At 39.0% G+C, this 12,394-nt stretch overlaps 1 protein-coding gene across 1 annotated transcript in view; it reads left to right on the top strand.

Annotated features, from left to right (window-relative positions):
• Cadps (calcium-dependent secretion activator 1) overlaps positions 1-12,394 on the top strand; it is a 609,066-nt gene that overhangs the window by 296,970 nt on the left and 299,702 nt on the right. Inside the window, exons 17-18 of the mRNA XM_068226018.1 lie at positions 645-781; positions 7,123-7,310. Coding sequence (XP_068082119.1) covers positions 645-781; positions 7,123-7,310 — 325 coding nt within the window. The remainder of the gene's footprint in view (positions 1-644; positions 782-7,122; positions 7,311-12,394) is intronic.

The following is a 12,394-nucleotide window of genomic DNA, read 5'->3' on the forward strand; positions in this document are numbered from 1 at the left end:
ACGAAGGAGATATTAAGTTTTAAATAAGAGACTAAATATTTTCCTCGTTAATAAAGCAGGTTGTATTGTGAGTTCACCTTCATCATAAACTTCTGAATTAGTAAGATGAAGCATTTCATTTATCTAAACGTTTTCTAAATATTCGGACAAAAGCGTAATTGTTCTTTTATGTACAACACGGTACTTAAAGAGTGCTCGCTTAGTATCTAAACCTCACTTAATGTCATGAAATGACACTTCACAATCCACGTTCTTTAACACAACTTGTGAATCTGAAGTTAACGTAAAGTTCTCACACTCCATTCACTAACATACGAATGCCATGCCGTAAGCTTTTGTTTGCTTGCTCGTTGTTAATAGGGGGCCTAAAATCTGGGTCATCGGCGTAGGTTTTTGTTTAATGAGAAAGAAAACGTACATCCTATTCCAAATGAAAGAAAGTATTTCTTCTAAACCCGATACTATTCAATAATATAAAATTCCGGAGTCTAATTTTTTAAGTGTGTCAGTTAAAATGGTATTAATAACCTCTTGGAGGCACTCTTTTAGTGGATTTCACTGTATTGAAAAAAAAGGCACGCTAGGGTGTTATTTAGTTAAAGATTTCATCGACCTGTAATTGTTTGCCTTCTGTTCACTTTCAGATGCTGACCGGGCAAGGAAGCATGGAATGGAGGAGTTCATCTCCGCAGACCCGTGCAAATTTGACCATGCCTCTTTGTTCAAAATGTTGCAGACACTTACGTTAGATTACAGATTGAACGATCCTTATTGTTCCTTGGTAAGTGAAGAAGTCATAATTGAATTCAACATACATTTGTTATATATGACTCTAAATCCGAAGTTTCAACACCCCGTAGACAACTGACAATAACTGGTGTAGTTGACTGTTTAGAAAATTGAGCATCACAGCAATATTGGAAAATATAGAACAGGGCCTCTCAAACGCCCAAAATCTCACGCGTGCAAATTGAGGCGCAGAGTTCCTGTGCACAGTGCATCGGTCCCATTCGGCTCGGCTCGGACCAACGCTTTGTCTCTAGGCTACTCGGCTATGCTCGGCTCGGATTTGGAGCGCTACGGAGCAAGTGAGGAGGAGGGAGACGGGCGGAGCGAGCGAGACAGGCGTGGGGAAAGAAAGAGACAGCGTTATTGCTCCAAATCGAGGAGTGGGGGGTCTGCACTCTGGTCAACCAAGCGAAATCTTCTTTTGCATCGTGCACAGTGCATGCACGGTGCATGCACTCTGAGAGGCCCTGATATAGAATATTGCCAAGTAGTCGGAAATGGGTAATAAGGAGTAAAGAAAATTTATTCCTGCCCCTCCCCCCACCATCCCTGTTCAAACCCATCCAGTGAGACTAGCATATGAAGATAATTCTTCACTAGAATTTGGAGTATGTCCTCCAATTACTACAATATGTTCAAACCGCATATTGTGATACTGGATGCATTAAGACGCCATATTTGTACACTATTCTTAGAAGAATATATTATTAGGGTCCACATATTCGATACTTGATTGCGGTTATTCACATTAAAAAGCCGTTTTAAATCTAGTACATGTTTCAGCCCCTACTAGGGCCATCTTCAGAAAGAGTTCTGAAAACTATGGACCACGTACTTGTATGTATGTTGGGTATTCAGCTCAAAGGCTGGTTTGATCCTCTACAGCTCCACCAACAGCTGTCACAAACAGCCTAGCCGTCACTGAAGAGGCATACTAGGGAAATGAGGAATAAGGTAGTTTCCCGTTGCTTTCCTCACTGAGCCAGAAATTGCTATTACATATCAGTCTGCCAATCCCACTGAAATGCATGCACCAACCGACCCTGTGAGCGATATTCTCACACCATTCGTAACAGGGACTGGCTGCATAAGGAACGGTATTACTAGAATCGCTCATACCTCAGTCACTTTCATATTGTCAAAGCCAAGGGTAAGACTGAGACTGGTCAATGAAAGTAACAAATTTATTCTAGCCCATACCAGAAGACATAGTGCACTGTAAACTCTACATCCTGCCAGCAAAGGCAAAAATGTACACATTAAAAATTATTGATACCTATTAAATCATGTAAAACCACTGTTAATTAAAACTATGTACGAAACTTAATTTGCTTGAAAATGTTCTTGGTTGAACTGTTGTAAAATACATTGATTTCAGAGACGACTCTTATTATGAAAAGGGTGGTTTTGGATATTAGGCCCTACAAGTCAAGTGAGACGGGAAGAGATTTTTTCTAAAGTTGTTGTTTTGAGGATCTTGTTTTAGCGAAGTATTTGTATAGATGTCAATATGAAACTTACGAATTTCTTTTACGTCGATAGGTCCTATGGCGACGTTAAGATAGGAAAGTGCTAGGAGAGGGAAGGAAGTGGCCGTGGCCTTAATTAAGGTACAGCCTCAGCATTAACCTGGTGTGAAAATAGGAAACCGTGGAAAACCATCTTCAGGGCTGCAGACAATGGGGTTCGAACCCACTATCTCCCGAATGTAACCCCACGTCCAACTCGCTCGGTCCCCAACACTTTAACCAGGAATTAAGAGGATATATTGGGGCAAATATTCGTGTATAAGAAGGGGGTTAGGGATTGGAATAACTTACCAACGGAGATGTTCAATAAATTTCCAATTTCCTTGAAAACATTTAAGAAAAGGCTAGGAAAACAAGAGATAGGGAATCTGCCACCTGGGCGACTGCCCTAAATGCAGATCAGTAGTGACTGATTGATTTATTTGTGCTCCAAAAACTTCTACCAAATCTATTAACTCGTTTTTCAGTATACTTCTACAAAGTCACTATAGTATGTTCATATTATGTCTCTACTCTGGTACCGAGCTCGATAGCTGCAGTCGCTTAAGTGCGGCCAGTATCCAGTATTCGGGAGATAGTAGGTTCGAACCCCACTGTCGGCAGCCCTGAAAATGGTTTTCCGTGGTTTCCCATTTTCACACCAGGCAAATGCTGGGGCTGTACCTTAATTAAGGCCACGGCTTCTTCCTTCCCACTCCTAGCTCTTTCCTGTCCCATCGTCGCCGTAAGACCTATCTGTGTCGCTACGACGTAAAAACAACTAGCAAAAAAAAATCTACTCTGGTATAGTTCCTAACAACTGGATGATTTAATCGTGTTGTAACTTGATTGGATGTCGCCACTGTACATTCTGCCCAAACTGATCTATTTAGGATTCTTTTTTTAACAGTAATTTACTTTAATGATGTTGCACTTGTTAATACCACCAGAAGAGGATTGCAGCGTCAAGTTGAAAACGGGGACAGCCGTCTCTCACAATACAGTTTTAGACTGAACAAAAAGAAGACCGAATGCCAGGAAACCATCCCACGCAACGGCTCCATCGAAGTTGATAGAGAGACGTTACCGAAGATCGTAAGCTTGAGGTATCTAGGATCTCAACTACAGGCTGATGTCGGAGAAGTGAAGGTGATGAAATGCGAAGTAGGATAAATTGCGCAGGGATGAGATGGAGTGAAGTGGCACGCATACTCTGCGACAGAAGGATGCCACTACATCTGAAGTCCAAAATATACCGTATGGTTTGTACGGTCCGTTGCTTTATACGGTGTTGAGTGTCATGTCAAAAACGACACCGTTCGTCACCAAATGGACATTGCACCATCACTGAGAAGGCAGAGGGAAAACGTCCCCATTGGTATGGCCACGTTCTGCGTGCTGCACCTGGAACATTTGCCAATTTCACAAATTCCTTTGAAATTAATGGGCAACGTCCAAGTGAACGTCCAAAGCAGCGCTGGCATGATACGGTAAATGCTGGTATGAAGACTCTCAACTTAAGACCACACGATGCCCAAGATCGTGCAAAATGAAGAGCCAAGATTAAAACAGCGGACCCTGCACCAGCGGGAAAACTCTACGAGAAAGAAGAAGAAGAAGATGATGCTTGCACTTCGTGATTTGTCAAGTTACCTGCACTACTGGTCTTATTGCCTTATTCTTAGATGTTTTACCACCGAGCTCGATAGCTGCAGTCGATTAAGTGCGGCCAGTATCCAGTAATCGGGAGATAGTGGGTTCGAGCCCCACTTTCGGCAGACCTGAAGATGGTTTTCCGTGGTTTCCTATTTTCACACTAGGCAAATCTCGGGGCTGTACCTTAATTAAGGCCACGGCCGCTTCCTTCCACTTCTTAGGCCTTTCCTATCCCATCGTCGCCATAAGACATATCTGCGTCGGTGCGACGTAAACCAAATAGCAAAAAAACGATGTTTTACCGATATTAATTTCACTACTCATTCCCTGTTGTCAGTTATCATTGGTCAAGTGTCCGGCTCCATGGCTAAATGGTTAGCGTGCTGGCCTTTGGTCACAGAGGTCCCGGGTTCGATTCCCAGCAGGGTCCGGAATTTTTACCATCATTGGTTAATTTCCCTGGCACGGGGGCTGTGTGTATGTGTTGTCTTCATCATTATGTCATTCTCATCACGACGCGCAGGTCGCCTACGGGAGTCAAATCAAAAGACCTGCAGCTGGCGAACCGAATCCGTCCTGGGGTCTCCCGGCACCAAAAACCATACGCCATTTTTTATTGTACTGTTTTCGTCAGTTACTTTTGGGTGATCTAATAAACTTCGGTATGTTCTTCTGTCGTACCTTGGACTATAATATCTAAGGGGAAGATTGTTTACTATACCTATAAATTTTATTTTCCTCGTCATTATTTCCTTTGCAAGTGAATAGTTACTTTGTGTAAGAGGCGGAAAATGTTGAGTCCTGGTTAAGGAATTAAATTCAGCAAGATTTTTTTTCTAACCTCATTTTTCCTTTTATTTCTTTTTCACTTTTGTGTTACTTACACCATTCTGACCCTGCAAAATGGTTTCCTTCGCAGTTGGCACATTTGTGAAATTGTTGTGTACACTCCTGTGTGTTGTGATTTACAGAACATTTAGCACATCTAGGTTCCCTAGCACTTCAATTGGTTTGCTGTATGCCATATCTTTGGCATCGTTCGCATACCAAGGGAGAGAAAATGGAAGCCTCTACCTCCAATATTACATTAAATATAGCTAGTTTTGTGGCATGAGTTGGCATGCAAAGGTGACTTTAGCCGTTCCTGTTGTGTTATACGTAAATTGTTATCTCTAATAAATAATGTTATTTGCTTTACTTCCCACTAACTACTTGTACGGTTTTCGGAGACGCCGAGGTACCGGAATTTTTGTGCCGCAGGAATTCTTTTACATGCTAGTAAATCTACCGACACGAAGCTGACGTATTTGAGCACCTTCAAATACCACCAGACTGAGCCATGATCGAACCTGCCAAGCTGGGGTCAGAAGGCCAGCGCCTCAGCCGTCTGAGCCACTCAACCCGGCTTGCTATCTCTAGTTCATCGTCCATTCAATCTCTGTGCAGACATGATAGGATAAGGGGACTCCTTAAATATTACAATTTCATCTTCTGAAAGTGAGGTGTCAACTCCTTTAATTACTCCTAATCTATTTACACCAATTGAGGGTATGAATGCTTTTAGTTTCTTTTCTCTTTGGATTAGATTTTGCAGGTTTGCTATTTGTAGAGGTGACTTGTATTCTATTTCGACCTTTTCTGTGTATTTGTTTAACATCAGGTATCTTTTACTCATAAAGAAAACGACGCTCTACAGCCAATGGGTTAAGACTACCAGTTTTACAGTTAGGTTTAATCGACTCTACAAATACCATATAGGGACCTACAGTAGGTGATGTGATATGATGTCATGTGACGTCATGTCATGTCATGTCATGTCATGTCATGTCATGTATATTTGTTGACTTTGAAGGTTTTGTGTTGCTCGTTGTTTTAGGCTCCTCTTTGTTACTATATTCTTGTGTTTCAGTTTCGTTAAATAATAACATATCATCAATATAAACTTCTTCTAACATAATCCTTTCTGATAAGTACCCAGTATTCGGGAGATAGTAGGTTCAAACCCCACTGTCGGCAGGCCTGAAAATGGTTTTCCGTGGTTTCCCATTTTCACACCAGGCAAATGCTGGGGCTGTACCTTAATTAAGGCCACGGCCGCTTCCTTCCCACTCCTAGCCCTTCCCTGTCCCACCGTCGCCATAAGACCTATCTGTGTCGGTGCGACGTTAAGCAACTAGCAAAAAAAGAAATCTTTTCTGATGAATCATTGTCTGGAGAGCTTCCAAATGGACTACCTCCACTATCTACCGACATTTTCTACCCTATGAGATATATTATCATACTTAACACTTTAGATTTATTATATTCTAAAACGAAGCAACAAAACACACACACTACACACAAATACAGACTAATACTATCCCAGTGGTTAGTCGATGGCGCAATTTCGGGATTTCGAACTCGAAATGACGCAATGCAAGCAAACACTGTTAGATATGTAGTCTACTCATCTAGGAACGGAATCATTTTCAACATATCTTTTCTTCTCTGCATTCAAGGCACAAATAACAAATACCCAACTAACCTTAGTTTATGGTTTAATTTTCTCAGGCTTTGCTGTCTTTGAGCTTATATTAAAATATAATCCACTGATTTTATCTTCTTCTGCTCCTTTCTTAATGAGCCTTCGTCTATTCTTCTCTTCCTCTGTTGCTCTGGATCGATATTTTCCATGTGGAGAGACAAAACAGAGAACGCTGGAAGATTGCAATTGGCACGGTGATAATTTCTGGATATACCTCGGCTGCCATCTACGAGAGAAGGTTGCATATAACCTCAACAACTGATATCTGGAACTTCCCCATCATTTTAGTATTTAGCCTTGCATTTTAGCATACAGTTTGAATGAAAATTTAAACTGTTTCATTTTGGCATAAAGCTTATTTTCTTACTTGAGCCCTTCAATTGCCTCGTAGTGTTCAGATGATTATGAACATAAGTGTAAAGTCACAAAAAATGACCAAAAATTCTGATTTTGGGCGTCAGCGTTTGAAAACAACTTAAATGCCGAAATTTTGACGTCTAGGTTCATTTTAATGACTTTTCAGTAACGTAAAGAACGCTATAGATTCTGAAGGTGATAAGTAGCTTGCCCTTGAAATGAACTCTTCATATTTAATTCTAGCATTGGGTGAGAGAGTACCTATAATGTATCTTGTTATGTTTTCAGGGCTGGTTCAGTCCTGGTCAAGTGTTTGTGCTTGATGAGTACTGCGCCAGGTATGGTGTAAGAGGATGCTACCGGCATTTATGCTACCTAAGTGACTTGTTAGACAGAGCAGAAAAGAACATAATGATAGATCCGACGCTGATCCACTACAGTTTTGCATTTTGTGCAAGTCACGTGCATGGAAATAGGTGTGTACTCTTTCCTTCTTGAACTCTCGTTGTTAAATGTTACATGTTTTCTGTTACAACCACATTGCATTAGTCACCTATGCCACTAAAACAGCACTTGCGAATGTGAAACTATACGAAGATGATTAACTGAACCATTTGTACATAATAATTTGATCAATAAGATATCACAGGCGGTGCGAATCACTTCAATTCTATTCAAAGCCTCCAAGCTGCCAACAGTCAGTATTTAATTTTTCTGTCATTTTAATAAATCGCTTTACGCTGCCATTGTTTACAATGACGGACTACAGTAGTGTAATACGATCATATTCGGTGCTGTTTTAACGATATCCCCAGTCTGTGTTAGAACTAACGTCCCTAAAACATACAGCTAACGATACTATCACACAAATCGTTTCCACTTGCAAAGGTGTTAGTTCTTCCAGATCTTATTTAAGCTGTGCACCTTATATATACTTTCCAATTCTCTTTAATGGTAATTTCACTATGCTACACAAGACGTTTTCATGTCAAGGTATAAGACCTCTCAAAGATCTTCTGCCGAAAAACTTATTAGGCTAATGTATCCTCTCCCACATATTTGAAAATAATTAATTTAAAAGTTGTTAAATCCTACTTCAGATATTTTGGTTTAAGAAGTTAAGATTGTGATGTGAATGGATTAGTTGTCACACCTCCTCGTGATTTATGGTATTATTGTATCTTAACTATAATGAAAAATTAAAGGTACTCCCTTGTGCCGAGGAATAGTCATTTGTTGATTGCAGCCAATCATAGAGAATGTGTCAGTAAGGTACAGCCAAACTTTCAGGACACTTTAGTCACACGTAGAAGAAAGTACGTTATTTTAGGCATGGGGCCAAACACGCTTTATTTCCATGTTAAAGCTCGTGTTCTACAACTCTACATAGTACGTTCATCATATAAGAAAGGAATCGTGTGGTATGCTGGTACCTTCCGTTCCTGAGTGTTTCCCATGAGTAATGTACCATGTAGAGTTGTAGAAAATGAGTTTTAACATGGGCGTAAAGCGTTTCCGGACCCCTGTCCTCATAACATATTTTCTTTTTCTACGTATGAGGAATGTGCCCTGAAAGTTCGGCCGTATTTTCTTTATATTCTGAATTGCTTCAAAACTAAAATGAATCCAATTTCTCACTTATAGAAAGAGTTTGAACTTATGTAAATGTCATGTGATTATTAGGGGGAATGTGGCATTGGTTACTACTGCCTACTACGAGAACTGCTCAACAAAAGTTATTGCTCATTATTTATTCAGTTTAAGAAATAAAAGAACACCAAATGTTATAGACGTAATGTAATTACCTACCAACTGGCCGATGTTAAGTACGCTGAGCAGTCCTCGCATATTCATGTTCATTGTGGTCGTAAATGTTGAGTGTACTGATATATATGTGTATGTGTAACGTAACTTCAAATTTGTGAGGAAGCCAATTACATGACACTGTTGTAAACATACTACAGCTACTATCTGTGTAACATACTACATACAGTGCATGTTTCAGTTAACTGATGTCTCGTACTCAAGCCACTTGGGGATGAATTTTCATGTTTAAAATACAATTTTAATTTCATCTTAATGAGATTGCTTCACACAGTGCATGTTGGATACGCTGTATCCCGTGTGTTCACACTGGTAGTTTGTAAACATGTGGCTTATCTAACTTTCTGACAACAAATGCAAGCCTGTAGTCAAAATTCGACTCTCCAGAGAAGAAGCTGGCGTGAAGTGAGTTAACAAACAAACGAACGAACGAACAAACAAACAAACAAACAAACGACTTGTGCTCAAGCTAGCAATAGAAGAGAATCTCTCGCAATGAACAAGCTTACGAAAATAATAATTTCACCTAACGTTTTCCCATATTGTTTGCTGCTTTTCCTCTTTAGCGTCTAGATCATATTTGGCTCCCGTAGAAGCGCACATAGGGCACAGAAATCTGAAATAGTGCAATTCTGCTAAGAAAGCTCGATTTTAAGAAATCACGCTTTAGCTAAGAATGGAATTCCTGTGGATGTATGGCTACCAGTATTTGAGTACATTGAAATCAGCTTCAAGAAAGTTCATTATCTCTTATAAAGGAATGTGATGTATTTGAGCCGCAGATTATACGAAATGTAATAGATAGAATGTACTTATCTAAAAAGCTGCATGTGAACTTAGATCATATTTGCTAAAGTAGATGTATTAATAGAAAACTCCTAAGAAAGCAGAAAGCATAGCATATTTTGAATATAAATCAATTTAAGACAATAAAACGAACTGAATTTCAGAAGAGCTTTGCAATGCCACAACTGAATAATCGAAGATATGAATGTATAGCGTCTCGAAATGAGCACCAAGCTTTAAAACTATGGAATAGAACTGTATACAACTAGATGCCTCAAAACACCAAATTTCTGTTCAGTATAGTTTGCATTCAAAATGAACTACTTACATTTTTCCAACAGCCGTCCATTCACTTCATTACTGTCTGAATTTAGAACGTATAATATTCCTTCCAGTAGGTGTTGAATCTCTTCTAAATCGTTTTTAATTTGCGTATAAAGAAAGCAAACACCAAACAATGCGTTGTCTGATTTCCCTGTCTTCATTGCCCACGTATTATAATATATAATTCGAAGAAGCAACATGATAAGCGGGTTCGTGTCTGTTCTAAATTACAGGATAAGAGTGCCATGGCATTAAGATTCCGTTAGAGAGTGGTAAATGTATTCTAGTTCGCAATATAGCTCGCTGTAAAAGCTTAAAACAATTCTCATCATGAACCACGGTAATCAAGGCAACATAATACACTTTTCATCTGTGAACAGATTCAAGGCTCCATAGAATGATGTGATATCAACTTTAACACCGTTTTGGTAGAAGCAATTGTAACGCAAGTATACTGGATTCACAGTTGTTATTGTTGTTGTTACTAAATATTGGATTTAAAACAACAACCGAAAAATTTGTTGCAGATCTATAAGTTGTTGATCTACAAGTGTATAAGGAATATTGTACATGATCGAAAATCGATGTATCCCTTCATAGATACCAGTTAGAACAATCCCACTGATCTACAATTGCATAAAATGAATGTCAATATATGAACTAAAAATTTTGGAAGAAGATCATTTATCTTATAAGAATTTTTAATTTACTAAACTCATCTTACATCTCCAACCCGAGCTTCAAATCACATTCACTTTCGCCTCTGTGGACTTTAGAAGAAGGCTATGAGACAATTGATAATTAACTTGATATTGACAATCACCTTTCAAGTGTTACTGTTCTTTTAATATGGTATAGCCCTACATATATAGCATCACCCTCTCATCGCATTCAAGTCGGCAATGAGAAAACACAGAATACATGATAATGTATATCTGAAAGTTAAGGATCCATGCGTACGCAATGTCCAAAGGCTTCCGTGGGGGGGGGGGGGCGGAATTTCAGAAATTCGATTCGCACCAGACCATCAATCCTAACACACTACGAGAGAGTGCTCGACGCCCGTGCGCACTATAACGACAAGGGAGGATTATGACACCCCATAATCTGGATGGCAACAAAATATACCTTGTTATATAGTAGTGTACTTGAATCAAGAGATCACAGGAGTATAGTAAGTTACAGTGAATGTTCGTTATTAAAGTCTATACAATCATAAAAAAATAAACAAGTTATGTCTCTAAATTTTACGTATATGATGAGAATAATACCAGATCAGTTACGTAAAGAGAGTACAGTGAGATGGCTGGTCGCATTAAACATTGTTATATAAACTAAGCAGCCTAGTGGTAAACCCATCAAGGAAGAGCTTCAGGATTATGCTGCCATACTCTTTCTCCTAGGATTAACGTAAGTGGACAAGCATGCCATGTCCGTGAAACTCTGCTTTGGTGTTCGCTGCATTAGGATATACTGAGGATGGGATCATGGGAGGGACTTGCAAATATCATCTGGATGGAGATTTCACAACTGAGGAGTGAAATGAAATTAACTCTGGGATAAAATGATAAATAAATGATAATGATAAATCAATGATAATGATAAATCACACAAGGAATATTGTACAGGATCGAATATCGATGTATCCCTTCATAGATACTAGTTATAACAATCCCACTAGCAGATCACATTATTCCCACTGCTCAGAATTCCACAAGACCGACCCTTAAGTTGGAATCAACAAAAGTTCAACCTTTCATCGCATTGTAAAATTATGGATAACGTAGATCCTAAGTACGCTTCTGTCTTAGTAATGTAGGAAGTCTGAACAGAAGGCTAATATTGTTGCACGTATTTTAAAGCAGATTGCTTTCCTAAAATTCTTTCAGCATTCGTTGCCTTTGTAACTGATAGCTCATCTACGTGCTTTACATCAAAGGTACACGTTTCCAATATAACTAAAGTAGAGCCTTATCTCAACTCAGTAAGCAAAGCTCTTTTAGGACCAGGCATGTTTTAAGATTGTCCACTAGAATCTAAAAAATGCATGTTTTAGAATGCTTTATCAGGTAGAGGCCTAACGCATTAAAATAGTATTAAATTTGAATTGGAATAGCTATTTACCTTATTTATATGCGGCTCTTGGTTTGTTCGGCGATATGGGGAAGAAAATACATTCCTCAGGGCCTAAATTACTTTCCTATTTCAAAGTTATTCTTCTTATGCTTAATCAAAACCAAAAAAGGAGAAGATTATCCCTCAGGTGCAGGTATGGGATATTGTAAGTTTCTCCTCACTTCTGTTCTATCGCCATAGTGTCAGTAAAATTTCATGATTTAGAGTTTACCAGAACATATGAGTAGGTACAGTTCTTTAGCAGCAAGAAGTATTGGCATTAATAAAAATTATTGGTTATAAACAAAACAATTTTATTTTTCTCTTTTCTACATTATTCAACAATAATAGAATAATTTGCATAGGTGTAGTCGTATGATAGTTTGTGGCAACTAAATAAGCCCTTAGTAAAATAAATTACACTACTTCGGCAAAAGCTATGGACTCGATGAAGGCTCCCTTAGCAATGCTATGTATGGTTCCCCACAGTTCTTTGGCAACTTACGTTCAT

This window comes from Anabrus simplex, chromosome 2 (genome assembly GCF_040414725.1).
Source record: "Anabrus simplex isolate iqAnaSimp1 chromosome 2, ASM4041472v1, whole genome shotgun sequence".
Taxonomy (NCBI): Eukaryota; Metazoa; Arthropoda; class Insecta; order Orthoptera; family Tettigoniidae; genus Anabrus; species Anabrus simplex.